Source organism: Heterodontus francisci, chromosome 41, assembly GCF_036365525.1.
Source record: "Heterodontus francisci isolate sHetFra1 chromosome 41, sHetFra1.hap1, whole genome shotgun sequence".
In the NCBI taxonomy this organism is placed as follows: Eukaryota; Metazoa; Chordata; class Chondrichthyes; order Heterodontiformes; family Heterodontidae; genus Heterodontus; species Heterodontus francisci.
The window spans coordinates 24248074-24271596 of NC_090411.1; the positions used below are offsets into that span (position 1 = coordinate 24248074).

Genomic DNA, 23523 nt, shown 5'->3' on the forward strand with positions numbered 1-23523 from the left:
CATCCGATTGACCTTGGCATAACATTTCTCTGTTGATGCCAGCAGAGAAACAGCAGCTTGAATTTTACCACAAGCATCGGGACTACGACATCGGGGTGGAAAGCGGGACCTGAACCCGCACTTGCTGGCAGCGGGGAACGGCTTGGCAAATTTACCACAGCTGGCCTCCTAATTGGTTGCCTGTGGGCCCACTGTGCTTAACTGGAGAGCAGGCAGGCTCCTGATGCTGCCAGCCCTCTGATTGGGAGAGGGGGTCACTGCTGAGGCAGGCAGGAGACCTCAGGAGCTCGAACAGGCAAGTGCAAAAAACTTGAAAAATCAGGAGGCTGAGGATTGGAGGGGAATCCCCTCCAGAGAGATCCTCGGGGCCATGGAGGTTGCCTTCCCTGCCTGTGGACCCCGCTTTGGGCCTACGGCTCTGTTGGCCAGCTGCAGGGAGGCACCTCCAGGAAGCTGACAGCCTCCCCATGCAGCGGGGGAATGGGGGAGGGTTGCCCCACCATGGGCAAAATGCCGGTAGCCCCATCAAATGACTCTTAATAGGGTCTTTAATTATGAAAATTGGACGCCGGCCTTCTCGGAATGGACACTTATTTGAGCCCAAAGAATTGAACTGGCTTTCCCTCAAAGAAAGAAAACTAACAGAGAATATTACCATCTTTTCGATAGCCTATTTTTAATAATTATGGCTTAAGTCATAAATATTCCAGCTATTATAAGGGTCTGAGAAACCCTCTTCAATACGTCTCTCCATTTAAAGAGACACAGAGAGGGGGTTCTTGTAGTTGTATACAGAATACTAGATGAGACGATTTTTTTACTTTTATATATTTATTAAAGAATTTAACGTGCGATAGACTTCTTAAATGGATAAGTATGTCACAATAACAAATATATTGAGAGATGTAACACATAATCCTGTTTCTAACATAGAATCCAAAAGTTTAACCCTGCTAATGTTACAACAAAATATCTTAGAATATCCATCAAAATTTAAAGTAAACTTTTTACTATAAATTCCCCGTAGTTGAGAAGTATTGTTGAGGATTCAACACTTCTAATATTTGCTTCAAAACCTCTCATGTTTATACAGTTTCTAAGGTGTCACCTGACTTTTAGCATATTGGTGTTACCTTCCTGTATGTGTTTTTCTTGCTTTTTAAAATCCATATCTTTAACTATCATCTCCATTTAATGTTTTACTGGAATTCTCTTGTTCTTGAAGTTGTGAGCATTTATCTGGTCAAAATATTTATAATTGTGTTTACTTGACCTCTTGTTCCTGTAAGTCCATTCCATTTATTGTTTTATTGTCTATAATTGCCTTTTTTATGGTGCCTTAAAGCAACCTTTTGAGCCGATCTGTCTGCATCACCAACCCCATAAACTAATTAAATTTATTGCTACCTCTTACTGATGTCACACAAGTATTTCAATGTGTGTGTTTATCTTCCAAGTCCCTGACAACAGAAATTCTATTCTAACAGGGACCTTGATTTTTTTTAACTCTACGTTCTTAAAGGAGAATGGCAGTGAATCTTGAAAACTGACCATTTATTAAATCTTTAGGTCTAAAAGGTATAACATATTAACTAAATCTAAATTCTACCCAATTAAGCCTATTATACCTATATTCCATCACAGTATGAATTATCTGAAGCATTGTAGAATGGGGATTAATGAGTGTTGACAAAACACAGTGGTCCTGATATTTGTGGGGAGGCAGGGAGAGAACGTGGGAGGTGGTGTACCAGATGTGAAACCCAAGAATAAGGGTTTCCTGTATATCCTGGCAAAATGAATGGCAGGATGTATTTCAGATTTCCCTCCTGACAGCCAGCCGGATTGACTGCTGTCTGGTGGAAACGCCTGTGGCAAAAGCCCCAATCTAAGATGAAGGTAGAGGGCGAAAGAGGAACGGTTAATGTGGTGAGAGATCACGGTCGGGGTTGTGGTGGTGGGAGGTGGGGGGCAGCTCATGCTGGAGGGTGGGGGAGGAGAGATTACACTAAGGGGGGAGAGATTGGAAGTGGGTGAGGTGGGGAAGATTGGAGCAGGGGCAGTCGGCAATTGTGGAGACAGAAGCTTGTTGGGCCCCAAGGAACACGCTTGCTTCTCCTGACCCACAAGCAGTGCTGTAAAGTCCGTCCGTCCCTCCGTCTGTCCCTCCCTCCCTCCGTCCGTCCATGCGTCCATCCATCTATCCATCCAATTCACTTCAACCACTCCTTGTGGTAGTGAGTTCCACATTGTCACCACTGTGTAATGAAGTTTCTCCTGAATTTCCCACTGGATTGATCAGTGACTATCTTATCTTGATGGCCCTATTTGTGATCTGGAAGCCTTCTTTCCCACAAAGTGTTCTGGAAATCTAGAACTCGCTATCCCAAAAGTCTGTGGTTGCTGGTGGGTATATGAAGTTTTCAAGACTGAGAACATTAAATTTGTGTTAGGTAGAGGCATCAAGGTATATGGAACAAAGGAAAGAAAATGGAATTAGGTACAGACCAGCCATGGTCTGATGGAATGGTAGGACCATCTCATAGGGCTAAATGGCCTACTCCCATTCCAATGTACATAAATCATTCCTTGCTTTGCCTATCATGAGATAAACACACAATGATCCCCATTCCCATCCCTATCCCATCATCTCCAGCCTTATCTGAAGCTGACCCCACCTCATCGTTAACTCGGAGGTCACAGGTCATCGCTCAGTGCCTTTCTGCATCTTATTTGCATCTTAAATGGCCGTGGCGCTAGGATGATTTTATAGACGGCTTTCAGGTCTGGAGAAGAGGTTTTGTCCGGCCAGCAAAACTCGAAGTTCTGAAGGAGCGAGGTGAAGAACAGAAAGAGCTCCATTTTGGCCAGTTTTTCTCCAAGGCACGCTCGTAGACCTATTGGTGATTCAAGATGGAAGACGGTTTGCTTAGCAAAGCTCGGGAGCTACTAACGTTCTCACACTATATTTCAAATTCTCTTGCTCGCAGGTCGTGACACACCTACAACACTCCAAATCAGACATGCTGGAAGAGTGGAGAGGCCGAAACCTTTTGAGTGCCACCTTCAGCATCTCACCTTTACAGCGCACGGCCCATTCCTAATGGCCCAATTGGAGGCCCAATGGGAGCGAGGTAAGGTGAAACATCAAATAAATCCGCGCTGAGCTGAAATAAGATTTTAGGCCAGCAACAGTACTCTACTCACCCATTGAAAATGGAATGAATGCATCTGGCTTAAAGAATTCGCCATTTTCATTCAGAAAGTTTTCGGGGTTGAACTGGTTCGGATGCTTCCATTGGGTCTCCTCAAACAAGGCTGATGTCAGGTTTATTAGAAAAAGGGTGCCCTGGAACGAGAGCACAAAATAATCCTGAGGTGTATGGTTAAATAGAGATACTACATTCATTTCTTGTACATGCTATTAACTCCATCACCTGGATTTTCTAATCAAGCATATAATGAAAAACTAAATTCATTCTCTCTTAAACATCTACTCCCCAGAGAACACTGTTGCAATCTAAGTCTGCATTGAGTGGAGGTTTATATAACAAGAAAGAAATAGGATTCTGAACAGAATAGGGCCTCATGTGAGGGTCATAAGTTTGCTTATCCTAACGTCCAATTTGTAACCCGTTCCCATTCTGTTACATCATTGGCGGATGAGCCAGGTTTTCAATATGAGTGATGATAGGTCATTGACCGGAAACGTTAACTCTGGGCCAGATTTTATTCTGGTGATGGGGGTCCCGGTGGCGGGCCGGAAGGGAGGGGAAGACCCCGCCTCGGTCCTCTGTCGGACCTCCTTTGCTATCTCACAGCAGGCAGCCAATTAACTGCCTGCCTTTGGGGACACCGTTCTTTAAGGGGCGATTTCCCGCCTCCAGAGCTATCGGCCAATCGGAAGGCCGGCAGCTCTGCAGTACCGGCAGTGCCACTGGTCGTGGTGGCCACTGCTGGTACTACAGGAGGCTCTGCAGTACTGAAGGAGGAGACCCTGGGATAGGTAAGTGGGGTCGGGGTCACCGAGGCCATTCAGGCATGCCCCAGTGACGGGGTGCATGGGGACTTGGTGAGTGTGGGGGGTGGGGTGGTTTTCCCAGCAGAGGTGGCCATCGCCTCTGGTGGAGGTCCTCTGGGGACTCTGGATTACCCCGAAAGGAGGGACTCCCACTCCGACCTTGCATGGAGGCCGTCTTCAATAAAACTGAAGTGTAGGCAAGAAGGGGTCTTTAGTTGGCCACTTAAGGGCCCCAATTGGCCTGGGCGGGAAGGCTGTCCTCGGCAGTCTCCACCCAGGACAAAATGGCAGGGGGCCTGGGCAACGTCAGGTATGGTGTGCCTCGCCATTTTGTTTGCCCACCCCCCAACATCGCTCCATTTCCCTCTCCAAGGGGCAAGGGCAGAATAAAATCCTTCCCTTTTGTTTCTCTCTCCACAGATGCTGCCAAATCCGCCGAGTGTTTCCAGCATTTTCTGTTTTTATTTTGGCTTTCCAGCATCTGCAGTATTTAGCTTTAATTTCAGAGTGATTCTTGTATTTGTCTTATGCCTGGACTCTTTTGAGTTGAGACTAATTAGACGTAGAGACGACCTTGCCACTTGTAGGAGAGTCAAAAACTGGTGTCATCAATACATGATAATAATAAATAAAAATAATAAATAATAAATCAAATAAGGAATTCGGGAGAAACCTCTTTACCCAGAGAGTGGTGAGAATGTGGGATTTGTTACAGCAAGGAGTAGTTGAGTCAAATAACATAGATGCATTTAAGGGGAAGCTAGATAAACACATGAGGGAGAAAGGAATAGAAGGATATGCTGAGAGGGTGAGATGAAGAGGGGTGGGAGGAGGCTCATTTGGAACATAAATGCTAGCATAGACCAGTTGGGCCGAATGGCCTGTTTCTATGTTGTATTTATTATGTAAATCTAAGTAACCAATAAAAAGGATGATCAGGGAAAAACACACTATAGGAAAGAATGAGTTACCTTTTTGAAAGTGTATCCCATAAATTTAGTCTCTTGTATTGTCGAATGGGCAACTGAGAATGGAAAGATGTTCCCAAATCTTTGGATCTCATGAATAACAGCGTTGACATACGGCATGTTGGGTCTATCAGCCATGGATGGGGCACGGGATGAGCCAATCACCTCGTCGATCTCCTTGCGACACTTTTCTGTAAAGCAGAAGGGAAAAATCAAGACAAAATAACTTGGGTTGCCAATTTTCCGGGTCAGTTCACTTGATTTTTGGTCAGACCTGGAGAGTTGTTGGGGGGTGGGGTGGGGGTGGAGCGTGGGTTTGGAATTTGGCCAGGGAGGAGAATCTGTTCCCTTGGATTCCTGCCACCCGTAGTAGTAGGCATCCATCCGTCTTAGAAGACGATGGACTACACCTGGGGTATGTCACTTCTGAGCCTGTTGTGACTGTAGAGGCTGACTCGTGAGTGGCAATCCCTTCCACAGGGTGAACACCGTGGGCCCGAGGTCAACTGATGTTTTTTCCTTCCGTTGGGCTCTCCTTTCTGCCATCTGATTGTTGCCTTTGACCTCTGCTTTCTCCACGCTCTTCCTGACTGCCTTTATCCAGGAACTCTGGTCAACAGCAAGGACTTCCCATGCATCGACACTGATCCCAGCCAACTTGAGGTCTTGCTTGCAGAAATCCATCACAGATGTGGGAAACCTTCTGGTCCCATGCCAATAGCAAGTTCGCCATAGAGCATGTCTTTGGGGATGCGGCTGTCATCCATTTGGCTCACATGACCGAGCCAGCGGAGTCGCCATTGAGATAAGAGGGTGAACCTCCTGGGGATCCCTGCGCGCTGGTGTCCTTCCGTATTTAGCACTCTGTCCTGCCAGGAGATGCCCAACATCCCTCTGAGGCAGTGGAGATGCCATCACTTTCAGAATTTTCCACAATTACTGCAGGAACCCGCTGACAATTATGTAAATAGGCCGATCCAGGGAAAATTAGGTGGTGGTTATGGTGTGGTCAATCAGACCAGAGCTATTGTCGCCTCTTCCAGGCATCACACTTCAGGAAGGATGTCAAGGCCATGCACTGCTTGAAAGGGCAGTGGAAGCAGATTCAGTCGTCACTTTTGAAAGGGAATTGGATAAATAGTTGAGGTGGAAACATTTTCGGGGCGATGCGGGAAGAGCTTGGGAGTGGGACTAATTGGATGTCTCTTTCAATGAGCTGGCACAGGCACGATGATCTGAATGGACCACCTTCAGTGCTGTGAGGTTCAATGTTAGCATAAAAGCAGACTATTCTAATTTTATTTTCAGTATTTTATAAGGTCTATATAATAAATTAAGTCTGCAATGTAGATTGAGTATTCCTAAGTTGGCATTCCCATTCTCTCATGTTTCTAGTTGACATCTTCATAGGTTTTTCCCCATTATAAAGCTACCTGCTAAGTCAGTGACACCTGGAACTTGACACTTCCAGCACTCCTTGGAGCTTCCTGAGCTCGACAAGCTACTGATCGCCATATGTTGGTCGTCAGCTTCACGAATGCAGTCTGAGGAAAAGTCAATTTGTTCTGACTATTCACAGGCAACACCACGGGAAGCTGCAGAATCACTCATGCATTTATTTGTAAGCAGTCATGAGATGAAGAAATTTTTGGACTCTAAGGGAATCAAGGGATTATAGGGATGGGGGAGAGAGTGGAGCTGAAGTGGAAGATCAGCCATGATCTTATTGAATGGTGGAGCAGGCTCGAGGGGCCGAATGGCCTACTCCTGCTCCTATGTCTTATGTTCTCACATATGTAGGCGACTCCCTAAACTTCTCGCCACTGACATCATGGGATTGAAATTGGATTAACTTCAGCCTCCTGGCATAAAACAGACATGGGGATCGATCCCTGAGCCTGAACGGGTAGGCCTCGGGAACACTTGATATTGGCCCTTATTTAAACTGGACTGGCGGGCTGCAGACATGAATTAAACTCCTGTGCCGCTGCGTTGCCAGCAGTGGCCCGCATGTTGGTCCTGTGTGGGCAGAGTGGGATGGCGAGATGCGGGGGAGGAGATCAGGTCAAGGGTAGGTGATAGAAGGGGTGAACAGGATGAAGGGGATCTGATCGAGAGAAGGCCCAGCCATGAGCCTTTGGGATTGCAGTGGAGACTGAAGGTGTACACCAGCACTCCTGCTCCCCACCCCCACGCTCCAAATTCTAAGTATTTCTTTTAAAATTAATCTTTTTGTGCTTCAGCAGTCCCTTTGAGGACCCCAGTTAGGCCACACATAAACATTGTAATTCACTGGCTGCCTCTAGGGTAGACCAATTTCAGGAACGGGTGTCAAACAAGTTTCAGAGGCGCAAGCCTTGGACACCCTCATGGCCTTACCAATATGGCGGGTGGCATAGTTCTGGTGTGGAACGTGCATGGACCCAACACCCACCATATTTGGATGCCTGGGATCTGTTTAGCACCTGTAAAACTAACACGGAATCAATAAATTGCTCATGAATAGGAAAACCTACCCATAATTCGGTATTCTGATTCATGACACCTCACAATGTACACAAAATATCTGCTCTCAGGCTGCCTTAAAACATCAACTAAAACAACAGTGTCGGTTGTGGATCAGTGGGTAGCACTCATTGCTGAATAAGAAAGTTGTGAGTACACGTCCGACTTCAAACGCTTGAGCACGACACTCTAGTCTGATGTCCCATTGCCAATACTGAGGGAGTGCTACATTGGCAAAGGTACTGTCTCTCAGATGAGATATTAAACTGAGGACCCATCTCTCATCTCAGGTGCACTTAAAAGATCTCATGGCATTATTTCAAAGAAGAGCTCTTTCCCCCACTGTCCTAATCAAATATTTATCTCTCACACAATATAAAAAAAAACAGATTATCTGCTCACTATCACATTGTTGTTTGTGGGAGCTTGCTGTGCACAAATTAGCTGCCACGTTTCCTACACAGTGACCACACTTCAAACATATTTCATTGGAGGTAAAGTGCTTTTGGCTGTTGTGAAAGGCATTATATAAATGCAAGTCTTTTATTTTTCAAAAAAACTGAATGTCATCGATAATAGCACTTTATCATACTTAGGATTCTTCATTGAACTCCTTTCTATTTTGTATTGGAGGCTTGGTTTTACCTTGTATATCCGGATAAGCCATCATGTACAGAAGCCCCCAGCGAAGAGTAGTCGTTGTGGACTCAGTCCCAGCAAGGAAGAGGTCGCAAATATTAAACAGCAGGTTTCCGTCCGTCAAACAAGAATCAGGGAAGTTACGTTCCTGAAAAAGAAATGTCTCTCTATTCAAGTATCTGCTAAGGTTTGTGTGTCAGCTGTGGCTTAGTTGGTAGCATTCTTACCTCTGAGTCCCACTCCAGGACTAGACTGCTAATATGCTGAGGGCATGGCATATTGGGTTAACAGCAACATGATTGTGCCTTTAGAATTACATAGCGTCTGCAGCATAGCAACAGGCCATTCAGCTCAATTGGTCTATGCTGACATTTATGCTTCATATGAGCCTCCTCCAACCCCTCTTTATCTAACCCTACGTGCATAAGCTGGATACATTGCAGAGGGCTGACTATTCGTACTCTTCAATGATGGTCGACAGCCATGGTTGACGTGAGGTGTAAGAATAAATGGATTGAGAGTTAGGTTTTTCGTAGAGTTTTTAATGTGTCTCTTGAATTCTGCTACCTAAACTGACTCGAGGACCCATTTAACCCTTGGCTTAAAGCGAAGATATTTTAGATTGAATCGGTCACAATTTGGGTTGATAAGTAACAGTGACTGGAATGTATTAGCTCTGCAGAGTTCAGGGCGCGGTGACTGTCAGCCAAATCATCGCGAAAAGAACAAGAGCTTAGTTATCACAAAGGCAAAATATGGTGGGTGCTGGAAAGCTGAAATGAAAACAAAATTTGTTGGAAATACTCAGCAGGTCAGGCAGCATCAGTGGAGAGAGAAACCAAGTTAACGTTTCAGGTTGATCAACTTTCATCAGATTGATTATTGTCACAATCAGTGAAGAACTTAATGAATGTGTTAAAGTTAGTTATCGCACCCAGTTCTCTGCCTCAACAACATACTTTTGCCCACTACTTTGGAACATTTCCTTGGCATTTCTGTTTCCCACACTAACCATGGCTCTGAATCAGATTGCTTGTCCGACTGACACATTATGAGCAGCTTAGGGCTTTGACTCCCACTAACGAAAAACTGAGCCATTGGGAAGAATTTCATTTCTTCAGTCGGGCACAAACCAAGACTTAAAAGGGCCAGCTTCTAACCCACAGCAATTACCACGAACTGAAGTGTTTAAGCACTGTGCTCACCTTTTCCATTTCCAGTAAATAGACATCAATAAAATCCCGGATTTCTTCACCATTCAGAGTGTCTTTGTGCTGGTTGATGAATTCCTGAACAACGGCTTCAATTAAAGCCTGGTTTTCAAATATTCTCCGAGCAGGCCCAGGAATATGACGGATGATAGGAATTGCAGTGCACATCTAAGCAGAAAACACAAGCTTGATTTATTTTCTATTTCAACGGCAAGTGCCAAAGTCATTTTATTTTGTCATTTTAAGAGACCAATGCAACCTGGGGCCATCACTGAGTTTTGTTGGAACACAGAGGAAGGTGGGATGTGTGTGGGAGGGTGAGCCAAACCTTTGTCCAGCTCACATGGAAAAGGACACTGACAACAGGCCCTTAGAAAGATATACGTCTGCCAACAGGCTGTAAGAGAGAGCTGCTGGTGCCTATCATGGTATTTCTGACAATCCTCTTCTCTAGGAAATGCTCCAGAGATTGGGAACTTGCAGAGTGAGGAGCAAATCAGCATTCTATCACATGATAGCATGAGCACAGATTGTAACTGTGGACAAGTCCCTCCATGGCAGGACAGGTTAAGTCATTCAGATAAAAAAACTCATCATTTTTGGACGCCCAGTATCAATGTCCCATATTCCAGCGTCAGCCGCAACATTTTTGAAGACAGATAAATCCCTACAGTGGCTCTGATCCAGAAATGTAGGACAGCAATCAGGGAAAAGACCTACATTTTTGAAAAAGAGCTACGTTGATTGGGGTTAACTCAAGAGTAGGACTATTATGATACCAGAACAGCGAGTTTATAACTAGTAGGAAAGACTGAACAAGCTGCGTCTTTTATAGAATCATAGAAATTTACAGCACAGAAGAAAGCCATTCAGCCCATCATGTCTGTCCTGGAAAATATCTATCAAGCCTAATTCCATTTTACAGCTCTTGGTTTGTAGCCTTATAGGTTCTGGCAATTCAATCGCATATCCAAGTACTTTTTCAACATGATGAGGCTTTCTGCCTCTACCACCCTTTCTGGCAGTGAGTCCCAGACCCCAAACATCCTCTGGGTGAAAAAAGAGATGACTGAGGGTGACCTGATAGTGGTCTTTAAGGGTTTGAAAGGATTTTATAGGGTAGATGTAGAGAAATGCTTCCACTTGTGGGCGAGACCAGAACTAGGGGTTATAAATATAAGATGTTCAGTAATGAATCCAATAGGGAATTCAGGAGAAACGTCTTTACCCAGAGAATGGTTAGAATGTGGAACTCACTACTAGCTTGAGAAGGAATAGTGGGTTATGCTGATAGTGTTAGATGAAATAGGGTGGGAGGAGGCTCGTGTGGAATGTAAGCTCTTAACTGACGGCTGAAGTCCGTTCTGATGGGTTCTTGGTTGTCTTCCCCTGCTGCCAAATTCCCTGCTTCTGCCTGTTGGCCAATTAGCAGATCTGGCCATGTTTGTGAGGGGCTCCAGGAACATTTACTCAAATGAGGCCTGGCCGTTAAGATCGACGGGCCTTCACCTCCCCGGACTCTCCGAATTGACTGCCCACTTCGTGAGCTCTCATCACACCCGGGTTCCCCTCTTTAAAATGGCTACAAATCACTCCTTTGATGCCTGTTGGCATTTGTACCTGCATTTTGAGGAAGCTACTTTCCTATTCCTTACACACATTAACATTTTTTACCAGTCCCCAGAATCCTCCCAGAAGCTTCAGTGCCTCATCAAATAACTCGACCAGCTGTATGAATTTCTTGTCTTCGTAATGGAAACGCTTGCCAAAGATTATTGTGCAAGTCACGTTGGAAACAGCACTGGTGATCATAGCGTGGGGATTGAAGGGATAACCTACAGAAGAACACAAGATGAATCAGTTTGTTGCAGTAAATCACAACTCCGCTATTATAAAAGAAGCAGCCCGGATGAAGTGGGCCTTTGAGATTTCGTCATCCTTCCTTTAGAACCAATGTTCTCCTCAGCTGAGACGTCAGAGCTTTTTGTTGGACCGCTGTCTAACTGGAGCAGACCAGAACAGAAATCCATCATTAACAGAAAGATAGTCATTCATAAATCCAGTTGGGAATTCAAGAGAAGCCTTTATACCCAGAGAGTGGTGAGAATATGAAATTCACTACCTCAAGGAATGGTTGCATTTAAGGGGAAGATGGATAAGCACATAAGGGAGAAAGGAATAGAAGGATATGCTCATAGTGTGAGATCAGGCAGGGTGGGAGGAGGCTTGTGTGGAGCGGAAACACTGGCATGAACCAGTTGGGCCAAATGGCCTATTCCTGTGCGGTAAATTCGATGTAATTCTATGTAATTTGTGGCCTAGCCATGACAGACACTGGGAAAATCTAGCCTAGCTTCGCCAATGTAAATGACCACTGCTTTACAAAAGCAAAATAATCCAGATGCTGGAAATCTGACCCAAAAACAGAAAATGCTGGAAATACTCAGCAGGTCTGGCAGCATCTGTGGAGATGGAAACAGAGTTAACGTTTCAGGTCAGTGACCTCTCCTCGGGACCAGATCACTAACTTAGTTGGCCGAACATAGAGGCCATTGCCCACACTTCACTGCAGTTAGCTTTCAAGGCTTGTCGTAGGCATTTTCTGTATAATCCCTGGTGGGATTACTGACAGAGATTGGAAGCCAACTGAGGGAATGCCAAAAGTAGGCACATTACTTTGACCCCATGAACTTGGTCACGAGTGGGAAATTGATACAGGGAATAACTTCCACCCCACTACAGATGCACTGGGTGCTTGCCAAAGCTCATGTTTTGTGGTGGATATGTATATTTACTGCAGTTCAGTTGAAATATGGCAGTGAGATGTTGCTATGGATTGGGGCAGTGGAGAACCCTCCTCACTAGAATTTCATACAGTAGCTATAAAAGGGGAGACTCGTGTTGCACAGAAGAATTACCTTTCAGGAGATCCATGCCTCAGGCTACTCTTTCCCTTTATCCTGGTCTGCCCCTATAGGCCTTGGGCAAAGGAACATAGGAACAAGAGAGGCCATTCAGTCTCTTGAGCCTGTTCAGCCATCCAATTACATCATGGATGACCCGTAGCTTAACTCCATCCACCTGCCTTGGTTCCGTAACTCTTAATACCCTGCGAACATATGAATTGGGAGCAGGAGTAGGAGAATCTATCTACCTCTGCCTTAAAAATATTCAAAAACTCTGCTTCCTTTATCAAACAAAGGTCTCTGATCGGTTGAGATGGCTTTTAGTTCTTCAAGAAGCTTTCTATATTCTTCCAACCCTCCTTGCGAAGCTCCCCTTTAATTGTCCTCATCCCTTTAAATTAGACTTACATATAATTTTGCTCTTTTACCAGTGGTAACATCCCATGAGTGATCTGGGTTTGCGCCTGTAAATTGCAATAATCATACAAATGAGATTGGAGAATAGGAGAATTCTCCAACTTCACTGGTTAGAGAAGCACTCAAGATTCAGGTGGACCTTAAAAAGTGCAAACTACGTTAGAACTGTTTTACTGCTGTCAGTCCACACTGTGTTTGCCAGATGTCCCTGATATATCTTAGTTTCCTTACAGCAAGTGTTGTTAAAACAACTTCTAATTTTTCTTATTCATGGGGAACAGCTCAGAGTGGCATGAGTGAAGTTAAATGCTTAGTGAGTGAGGAGAATGCCAGGCACACTCCATGTTATAACGTGCTGCAAAATGCCTGAGGTTAGCCATTATGGTTAGTTGCCATTATGGACCTTGACAGCAGGTCAGTAAGGTTGGTAACTAAGCAATTTACCAACGTTTTTGCCAAGTGAGATATCGTTTGGAAAAACCTTATTTTTCTATAATCATTCATTGTTTAGCATACTCAGCAAAACAATGGGAATAAAATCTTACGTATTCCTGTGCGTTAAGGGAACTTATCTGTGGATTATAAATCAAAGTATTCACTGATGGCTGAATTACAGATGTGTGCTGATTTGGCAATCCCAGTCCAGTGAACGGATTATGGATTTGTTTCCTTGATCCTGAAATTAGTCGTGAGAGTACAACACTTTGTAAATTCTTATCTGTTGACTTGACGCTTGGGGTCATTAAAAGACTAAATATGACTTTTGAGGGATCGCTGCCTAGGAGTGTCAGAAGGTGTTCCCGACTCCGAAAGGGAAAAAAAATCCTGAGCGTTTGAGGCTTCGTTGGCAAAGCTCAACTATCTCCTTGATCCATTCCCCAGACAGCATTTCAGTTAAAGCATTGAATCTACAGTACAGAAATAGGCCATTCAGCCCTACTAGTATATGCCAGTGTTTATGCTCCACTAAGCCACTGTCCAACCCGCTTCATCTCACCCTATCAGCTTATCCTTTCATTCCTTTCTCCCTCCTGTACTTATCTAGCTTCCTCTTAAATACATTTATATTCTTCGCCTTGTGATAGTGAGTTTCAGTTTCTCTTGAATTCCTTATTGGATTGATTAGTGACTATCTTATATTTATGGTCCCGCGTTTTGGACCACTCCACAAGTGGAAATATCTTCTCTATGCCTGCCTTATCAAACCCCTTCATAGTCTAAAGACCTCTATCAGGTCACCTTTCAGAATTCTCTTTTCTATAGGAGAGAGGCCCAGCCTGTTCAATCTTTCTGACAGTTTTAACCTTTCAGTTCTGTTGTCATCCTTATAAATCTTTATGACACTTTTGCCAGAGCTTCTACATCCTATTTTTTGTAATATGGGGAATCAAGTAACAATGGGAAGAAACAAAAACTGGAAATGCACAACAGGTCAATCAGCATTTAAAAGGAAAAGATAGGTCAAAACTTCAGGCGCACCATTAGAACTATGGGATGGAAACAGAAATGCTGGAAATACTCAGCACGTCTGGCAGCATCTGTAGAGAGAGAAGCAGAGTTAACGTTTCAGGTCAGTGATCTTTCATCAGATCTCATTGGAACTATGGGGCTCGTTGCAAGGCTTGGCAGTCAAACAAAGTCAACAGATCTTGGACCAATATCCAATGCATCACTACATGTCTACATGTTGTATACATGCCATGAAAAGCTAAGGAAAGAAAGGAGGTACAAGACGGTGTACACACTCTTACCTGCTGATGCTCTGAAGGATTCAGTCAAATACTGGGCCTCTTCCAGAATTTTCTCCTCAAAGGCAAACCGTCCTAAACCAAAGTTTCTCAAAACAGTCAGTGTAAACCTGCGCTGCTGTTTCCAGGACCTGCCATAGGGGGCAGCTATAATGCCTGAGAGAAAGGGGGAAAACAATGGATTAAACAAAAATAACTAGTTTGCGCTTTCGGCATTTTGAGGTGCACGACGAAAGTGATCCACTGGTGACTTCTCCTCAACTAAAACATTCAAATGATTTGCTTAAGTTCTCACACAAGGCGGCGCAGTGGTTAGCACCGCAGCCTCACACCTCCAGGGACCCGGGTTCAATTCCGGGTACTGCCTGTGCGGAGTTTGCAAGTTCTCCCTGTGACCGTGTGGGTTTCCGCTGGGTGCTCCGGTTTCCTCCCACTGCCAAAGACTTGCAGGTGATAAGTAAATTGGCCATTGTAAATTGCCCCTAGTGTCGGTAGGTGGTAGGGAATATGGGATTACTGTAGGGTTAGTATAAATGGGTGGTTGTTGGTCAGCACAGACTTGGTGGGCCGAAGGGCCTGTTTCAGTGCTGTATCTCTAAATAAAAAAAAAATAAGCCCTCACAGAAGCAGTCAAGTGTGATCCATAACTCAAATGACAACAATCTCACCTTTGCGTCTGAAGATTGAGAGTTCAAGTTCCCACTCTAGAGACTTGAGCACATAATCTACACTCCAGTACTGAGGGAGTGCTGCACTGTTGCAGGTGCCCTTTTTCAGATGGGACGTTAAACCGAAGTCCACAAAACAGCCCCATGCCATTATTTCGAAGAACAGCAGGGGAGTTCTCCACAGTGTCCTGGCCAATATTTATCCCTCAATCCACATAATTAAAACAGATTATCTGATTGCTATCACAATGCTGTTTGTGGGAACTTGCTGTGTGGAAATTGGCTCCTGTGTTGACTATATTGACTATACTTCAAAAGTTCTTTATTAGCTATAAAGGGATTCAGGGGCATCCTGAGGTTATGAAAGGTTCTATATCAATGTAGGCCTTTCTTTATTCACATCATAGTGCAGAACTTGAGTAATGCTGAAAGAAGAGAGATGCTGTTGAGGTTTTCCATCTTGCACTCATCAGGACAGATGCACGAATGCCAAATTTCAAAGGGAGCAACAATTTATAGTGCATGAGAAAGGGGGGCTGATTGGTTGGCAAGTCAATTCTGATTGGTCAAGGCGTTGCCATGCAGAAAGCATCAGGGAGCTATTGTCTACCCACCCCGCCACCCACCCCCCCACCCGCTTTTGTTTAATTAAAGAAAAGGCACAAAACCTGGACATGTTACATAGAAAATAGGAGCAGGAGTAGGCCATTCGGCCCTTCGAGCCTGCTCTGCCATTCATTATGATCATGGCTGATCATCCAACTCAGTAGCCTGTTCCTGTTTTCACCCCATATCCTTTGATCCCTTTAGACCCAAGAGCTATATCTAACTCCTTCTTGAAAACATACAATGTTTTGGCCTCAACTGCTTTCTGTGATAGCGAATTCCACAGGCTCACCACTCTCTGGGTGAAGACATTTCTCCTCATCTCAGTCCTGAAAAGTTTACCCCGTATCCTGAGATTATGAACCCTGGTTCTGGATTCCCCCACCATCGGGAACATCCTTCCTGCATCTACCCTGTCAGGTCCTGTTAGAATTTTATAGGTTTCAATGAGATCCCCCCTCACTCTTCTGAACTCCAGCGAATATAATCCTAATCCTGTTGCCTTTGTCTGCAGAGAACAGGTCCCTGTGTATGAATATATGTAGCTTCTAGCAAGCATGGATGAGCTACATTGAAAGCCCGACTGATAATCTTAAATTGGTTGGTCGTGTAATTATTTGCACACTCGGGATTATTCAGCAAGTGCTATCCAATCATGGAATCTCATCTGATGTTATGTTCTGATGTTTGCAAGCACGTGCTGGTTGAGTATGGTCAGTACTCTGCCTATTCCGATTCCATGAATGTTCAGCAAGTGCTGAACAATCTCCAAGCCTGGTTTCTGAAGAAAACACTGAGACTAGGATGCTTTGGTGTAGATTGTTTATAGCTTGTCACAGAGTTTACTTCTGCTCTCCAAACAACCCCACCAACCAGTGTTGGCTGGTTCTTCTTTATATATACACTTGAATACAATTAACTAATTAACACCCAATACCTGTTCACCCTATTATTTGGAACTACCAGGTATTTATCATCCATTAACAGAACTGCAGACCCTAACAAATTCCCCCTTTTTTCTTTAAATTAAATATCATATATATATAAAGAAATAAAAAACAAATAATGACACATTTTTCTTTACATTATTTATTAACTTTCAACAGCACCAACCATTAACATGCTGTATATTCCCCCCTTTAAAAAAAAACTTCTTTAAAGAAAAAGCAATCTTATTAAAAAATGCCCGTGTTTTCATAACTTAAAACACAAGATGGCCCTCTTCGAGGACATCAAACAATTTTTTCGAACAAGCGCCTCTCTTAGTAAAACAATCCGACAACCGATAACTTGCGTCAGCCCATTTTGTTTTGGAAATTTCTTTCCAACATTTCTTTTGTACTCACGAGATCAATCCTCACCCTCTTTTCTGTGACACTCTTTGTTGAATGGACATTGGCCCAGAGAATGGTTATCTATGTAGCATTCTATAGGAAAACTCTTCTCCGATTGCCCCTTATACAAGAGTTCCTTTAAAATACTTGATAAATACATACCCATATCTATCGCTTCTATCAGTGCAAGTGTCTCAGCAGCTAAGGTGCTTTTAACTATCCTCTTTATTTTATTCAGTTCCCAGGCTAATGTACAACATTTATCATTTCTTCCCATCAAAAATATAATGAACCCTGGTGCACACGGCTAACCCTCGGGAAGATTAGTGTGTGAGGCTTCCCTAAAAATGACTAATTTATTTTCCTCTGGGTCACCCAATGCTGGAAACCTGAGTGTACATTTATCAAAACTCAATCTCTTCAATGTCTTATTTGCTTTCAGCGCTTCTCCAATAGTAGCATGTTTCAGCATGGTGCTCAATTCTAATACATCATAGCAAGCATCCGGCCTAGTTTGTGTGAAAACCAATTCAACTGCCTGATTAAGCTCCTTAACTGATCGACTTCTTCCTTGGTTGCAGAGTTTTCCTTTTGTGAGGATCTGGCCCGATTTACTGGGATCCAATTAACATTCTCTAGGTAAGACTGTTGATTTCGGGTTACCCCCAACTCAGTCTGCCTAACGTCCAACCCTATATATTTAAAAGCTCCGGACACCCGACTTTCAATTTTAAATTCCTGCAGAACGTTATCTATCACAAATTGCTCAAATGCCTCAGATCCTCCCCACAGAAAATCGTCCATGTGCATCAAGAAAATGCCTGCTAGTTTTTCTTCATAGTACCAATAAAACATTGTCAGATCCACCTTTAGTTGAATACAACCAGTTTTTAGTAGGACGGACCTGACTGAAAAATGCCACACCCTGGATGCATCATTTAGCCCATAAACAAACTTGTTTAGCTTCCATAATTTCCCTCCTATATCTCCAGCTTCTTTTGGTGGCTTTCAAAATACTTCTTTTGAAATTTCTCCCCTTGCAGAAATGCTGTTTTGATGTCAATGGACTTACATTCCCATGAGAATGTCGCTAAAAGGGCTAGAAAAATCCTCAAACTTGCTTTTCCTGCTGTTGGGGAGTCTACTCTATCTTCTGGGTTGCCTAGTCATTCCTTAAAGCCCCGAGCTACAAGTCTGGCCTTCGCTTTATACGTACCAACGGGAAGTACTTTCTCAGTACAGATCCATCTATGGGACAATGCTGGTTGTCCTCTATTTGGCGCCTCCGTGTGTACGCCAAATTCTCTCCAACTGTCAAGTTCTTTTTGCTTGACATCCTTTATCAATTTACCATCTAACTTGTTAGCAGCCACTGGAGCTTCTCTATCGTAAGGGCTCCTACTTCTTGTGGCGCTCCTCGCCTGCTCTCCGGTCCTTGCTCTAGTGACATGCCCTACTAGAGTTCCTATACCTTTCTGGACTGCTACTACTTGACCTGTCCCTGCTACAACCAGACTTCCTTTCACAAGTTTGCGACCTTTTCCTCGGACAATAATCATCTTCAGGCCCACTGTCTGAACTTATACTATGTTTTCTGGCCTTCCACATTTTCACTTTCTTCTGCCAATCTATAGGTCTGATATCCTGTCCCTTATCTTGTACATTCAGCCAATGTTTGTATTTCCCGGTGGCCTTTCCTATAATAGTGGCTTCCCTCCATTCACTAATCCCTTCTGGCATATATGTCACTCTAGTCCCAACTTTCGGTAATTGACCTTTGGGATAAATGGCCTTATCTGGATCTTCACTATCACTTGGTCCATTCTCAGTCAGCCCATTATCTGCCACAATCTGCTACTCGCAAAGGTCCGCCGTATGTGTATGCAAAGTACGTGGTGTATCATCAGTGTCCATCATTTGTTCAGATTTTATCAATGTATAATCAGTGCCAATCAGCCGTGAGGAATATACTCTAATGTTTGGTTGCCATGTTGCAAAATCACTGTTTTGCCATCAGTGCCTGTAACTTTTCCTGGGCCTCTCCATTCTTTCTGCCCTTCTCTTTTGTAATACACCATATCCCCAGTATCAAAATTCTGTTCTGATGGCCTGATCCGATACCCCAAAGCTCTCCTGATTTTTTTCTGAAACCTCTGCCTTAATAAATGCTCTTCTCCCTGCATGCATGGCATTCAAATGTTCCGCAAAAACTGAACTAATTGTAGTCCCCTCTAAAGTCGAGGGATGATCCCACATTATCGAAGGTATTTTTGGATTCCTGCCGTAAACTAATTGATAGGGGCTGTAGCTCCCAACCATTTGAAGCGTGTTTTTCGCATGTACTGCTCACACCAGAGCATTAGTCAATTTACAATTTGGCTGGTCTGCTAAAATTTTTCGGAGCATTTTGTTAATCATGGCATGATTTCTCTCACAAATCCCATTACTAAATGGACTTTCAGCTGTCTACAATATTCATATTTTCACACATACTCCTGACCTCATCATTGGCAAATTCTCCTCCATTGTCAGTTAGAAGCTTAGCCGGTGCTCCTAGTCCTGTTCTAATCCACCTTTCCATTATCATATCCACTGTTACTTTTTTTTCTTTACTATAAATTGCCGTTGACAGACTGAATCTGTTCACCATGTCTAAAAAGTGTAGAATAAAAATGTTTTTTCTTTATCCCATACTTCAAGTCCATGGCTACAGTTTCATTAAAGTCCCTTGCTAATGGGAGACTCACTATGGATTGTGATGGCGTCCTCCTGTATTTTTTACAGATATCACATTTTCCACTGATATCTTCGATAAGTTTAGTGTAGTCATCATCTATTACCCTGTGATGGAATATAGGTATAATAGGCTTAATTAGGTAGCATTTAGATATAGTTAATATATTATACATTTTAGAATTAAAGATGGACTAAATGGTCAGTTTTCAGGACTCACTGAAATTCCCCTTTAAGAAGGTAGAGTTAAATATTTCAAGGTCCCTGTTAGAATAGAATTTCTGTTGCCAGGGAATTGGAAGATAAACACACACATTGAAATATCCTGTGTGACATCAGCAAGAGGTAGCAATACACTAATTAGTTTATGGGGTTGTTGATGCAGACAAATTGGCTCAAAAGGTTGCTTTAAGGTACCATAAAAAAGGAAATTATAGATAATAAAACAATAAATGAAAATGGACTTACAGGAACAAAAGGTAAAGTAAACACAATTATAAACATTTAGACCAGATAAATGCTCACAACTTCAAAAACAGGGGATTTCCAGTAAAACATTCAGTGAAGAGTTAATTAATTTTGAAAACAAGAAAAACACACACAGAAAGGTAGCACCTATATGCTAAGAGGTCACATGACACCTTAGAAACAGTATAAACATGAGAGGTTCTGAAGTGAAAATAGTAAGTGTTGAATTCCTCAGACAATATTTCTCACCCCATGCCTTACTTGGGGGATTTAAGGTAAAGGTTAACTATAAATTTTGATGGCTATTCTAAGATATTTTGCTGAAACATTAGCAAGGTTAAACTTTTGGATTCTATGTTAGAAATAATTATATCTGTTACATCTCTCAGTAATATTTGATATGGTGATATACTTATCCACTTAAGAAGTGTATTGCATGTTAAATTCTTTAATATATAAAAGTTAATAAATCGTCACATGTAGTATTCTGTATACAACTAAAAGAACCCCCTCTTTGTGTCTCTTAAAGTGGAGAGATAAGAATTGAGGAGAGTTTCCCAAACCCTTATAATATCTGGGATATTTATGGCTTAGCCATAATTATTAAAAATAGGCTATCTGAAAGATGGTAATATTCTCTGTTAGTTTTCTTTCTTTGAGGGAAATATTTGGACCTAAATAAGTGTCTATAAGAGTTTGTCTGGTTTGAACTTAATTAAAGGAGATTCATAGGGATGTAATCCTGATTTGATTTAGTCCCTATAAGGGGTTAAAGTCATAAATCACTTCAACCCCTGTATCTTTTAACAGAATCTTCAACCTATGACAAGATGGATGTCTGTCGATGTAGTTTTGAAATAATTTGCCTTTTCTCCTTTAAATCCCTACACCTGGATGCCATTAATACTTCGTTAATATCTTGAGATCTTGGTGTCCAGGTACATAAATCCCTGAAAGTTGCCACCCAGGTTAATAGGGCTGTTAAGAAGGCATATGGTGTTTTTAGTTTTAGAGATACAGCACTGAAACAGGCCCTTCGGCCCACCGATTCTGTGCCGACCATCAACCACCCATTTATACTAATCCTACACTAATTCCATATTCCTACCACATCCCCACCTGTCCTTATATTTCCCTACCACCTACCTATACTAGGGGCAATTGCTAATGGCCAATTTACCTATCAACCTGCAAGTCTTTGGCGTGTGGGAGGAAACCGGAGCACCCGGAGGAAACCCACGCAGACACAGGGAGAACTTGCAAACTCCATACAGGCAGTACCCGGAATTGAACCCGGGTCGCTGGAGCTGTGAGGCTGCGGTGCTAACCACTGCGCCACTGTGCCGCCCTGTGTGTTAGCTTTTATTAGTAGGGGGATCGAGTTTAGGAGCCACGAGGTCATGCTGCAGCTGTACAAAACTCTGGTGCGGCCGCACCTGGAGTATTGCGTGCAGTTCTGGTCACCGCATTATAGGAAGGATGTGGAAGCTTTGGAAAGGGTGCAGAGGAGATTTACTAGGATGTTGCCTGGTATGGAGGGAAGGTCTTACGAGGAAAGGCTGAGGGACTTGAGGTTGTTTTCATTAGAGAGAAGGAGGAGGAGAGGTGACTTAATAGAGACATATAAGATAATCAGAGGGTTAGATAGGGTGGATAGTGAGAGTCTTTTTCCTCGGATGATGATGGTAAACACGAGGGGACATAGCTTTAAGTTGAGGGGTAATAGATATAGGACAGATGTCAGAGGTAGTTTCTTAACTCAGAGAGTAGTAGGGGCGTGGAACGCCCTGCCTGCAACAGTAGTAGACTCGCCAACTTTAAGGGCATTTAAGTGGTCATTGGATAGACATATGGATGAAAATGGAATAGTGTAGGTCAGATGGTTTCACAGGTCGGCGCAACATTGAGGGCCGAAGGGCCTGTACTGCGCTGTAATGTTCTATGTTCTAAGTACATCCTTCCTTATGTAGAGACCAAAACTGCACACAGTTCTCCACCTGTGGCCTCACAAATGCCCTTTATAATTGTAGCAAGACATCTTTACTTTTATACTCTAATTCCTTTGTAATAAATCTAACACACCATTTGCCTTCCTAAAAAAATTCCTAAAAAAAAATGTTCTATGTTCTAACGTCATTCTTGCATTGATCGTAAGGGTCAGCTTCACGAAACAGCGGTGGAAAATCATATACCGACACCTTACACTTGGTTTCAGTCATCTTTCTTCAAAAAAAAACTCCAATTCTAATCTCCTGTCTCAAAACAAATCTTAGTCTCCAATCTTCACTTTCAGGCAACCATCCTCTGCAAGCAACATTAGGGAAATCTCCAAGCCTGTTTGTGAAGAAGACACTGAGACTAGGATGCTTTGGTGTAGATTGTTTATTGCTTGTCACAGAGCTTACTTCTCTCCAAACAACACCACCAACTAGTGCTGGTTGGCTCTCCTTTATATATATATATACACTTGAATACAATTAACTAATTAACACCCAACACCTGTTCATCTTGAACTACCAGGTATTTATCATCCATTAACAGAACTTCAGACCCTAACACTGGAGCATGCTAAGAATTACACTCACAGCTAATTTAAGATTATCAGGTTGGCTTGCTATGTGGCTAACTTAATGCTGCTAGAAACTACATATATTCATAGGCAGGGACCTATCCTCTATGGACAAAAGGAACATGTCCAGGCTTTGCACCTTTTTTGGATTAAATAAAAGCATGTGGGACAATAGTTCCCTGAGGCATTCTCCATGGCAATGCCTCGACCAATCAGAATTGACTTGCCAACCAATCAGCACCCTTTTCTCATGCAGGATAAATTGTTGCTCCCTTTGAAGTTCAGCGTCTATCCTGACGAGTGCAAGATGAAAAGTTTCGACTGCATGTCTCTTCTTTCAGTAATACCTTTCTTTATTCTATGAGGAAACTATAACTAACTCTAGTTCACTACATGAGAATAAATGATATTCCAAGAGCTTATTACCTTGACCTTTTGACAATAAGTCAGTCATATGCACGTATGGTCGCCCAGCAAATTCTCTGCCATGTTGGATCAAAGCCTCTTGGATGGTCTGAAACCCATTCAGAATGATAATAGGTATCCACAGTATATGGACGGTGAAAATGTTCCCATACTTCTTGGAGAGCTATTTTGGAACAGGAGGGACGAAAAGGGTGAGTTCCATCAGCAACGATGGGGGGAATTTTTACTGACCTGCCCACAGTGTGTGGGTCAGTCAGAAAGTTGTGGGGAACCTGCAGTTTGGGATCCCCCGTACACGCTGTAT

The 23523-nt window shown here is 43.1% G+C and overlaps 1 protein-coding gene across 4 annotated transcripts in view; it reads right to left on the reverse strand.

The window, feature by feature from the left end:
• The window catches only part of LOC137353367 (cytochrome P450 2D6-like), a 40367-nt gene that overhangs the window by 15371 nt on the left and 1473 nt on the right, over positions 1 to 23523 (reverse strand). For 3 of the 4 annotated variants that reach the window (XM_068019551.1, XM_068019550.1, XM_068019553.1), the window contains exons 2-8: positions 23220 to 23382; positions 14419 to 14571; positions 11019 to 11179; positions 9339 to 9512; positions 8140 to 8281; positions 4993 to 5180; positions 3208 to 3349 (exon numbers count right to left, since the gene is read on the reverse strand). In XM_068019551.1, coding sequence (XP_067875652.1) covers positions 3208 to 3349; positions 4993 to 5180; positions 8140 to 8281; positions 9339 to 9512; positions 11019 to 11179; positions 14419 to 14571; positions 23220 to 23382 — 1123 coding nt within the window. Of the gene's footprint in view, positions 1 to 825; positions 2898 to 3207; positions 3350 to 4992; positions 5181 to 8139; positions 8282 to 9338; positions 9513 to 11018; positions 11180 to 14418; positions 14572 to 23219; positions 23383 to 23523 lie in introns of those variants that run through there. The other variant, XM_068019552.1, reaches the window with a different exon arrangement.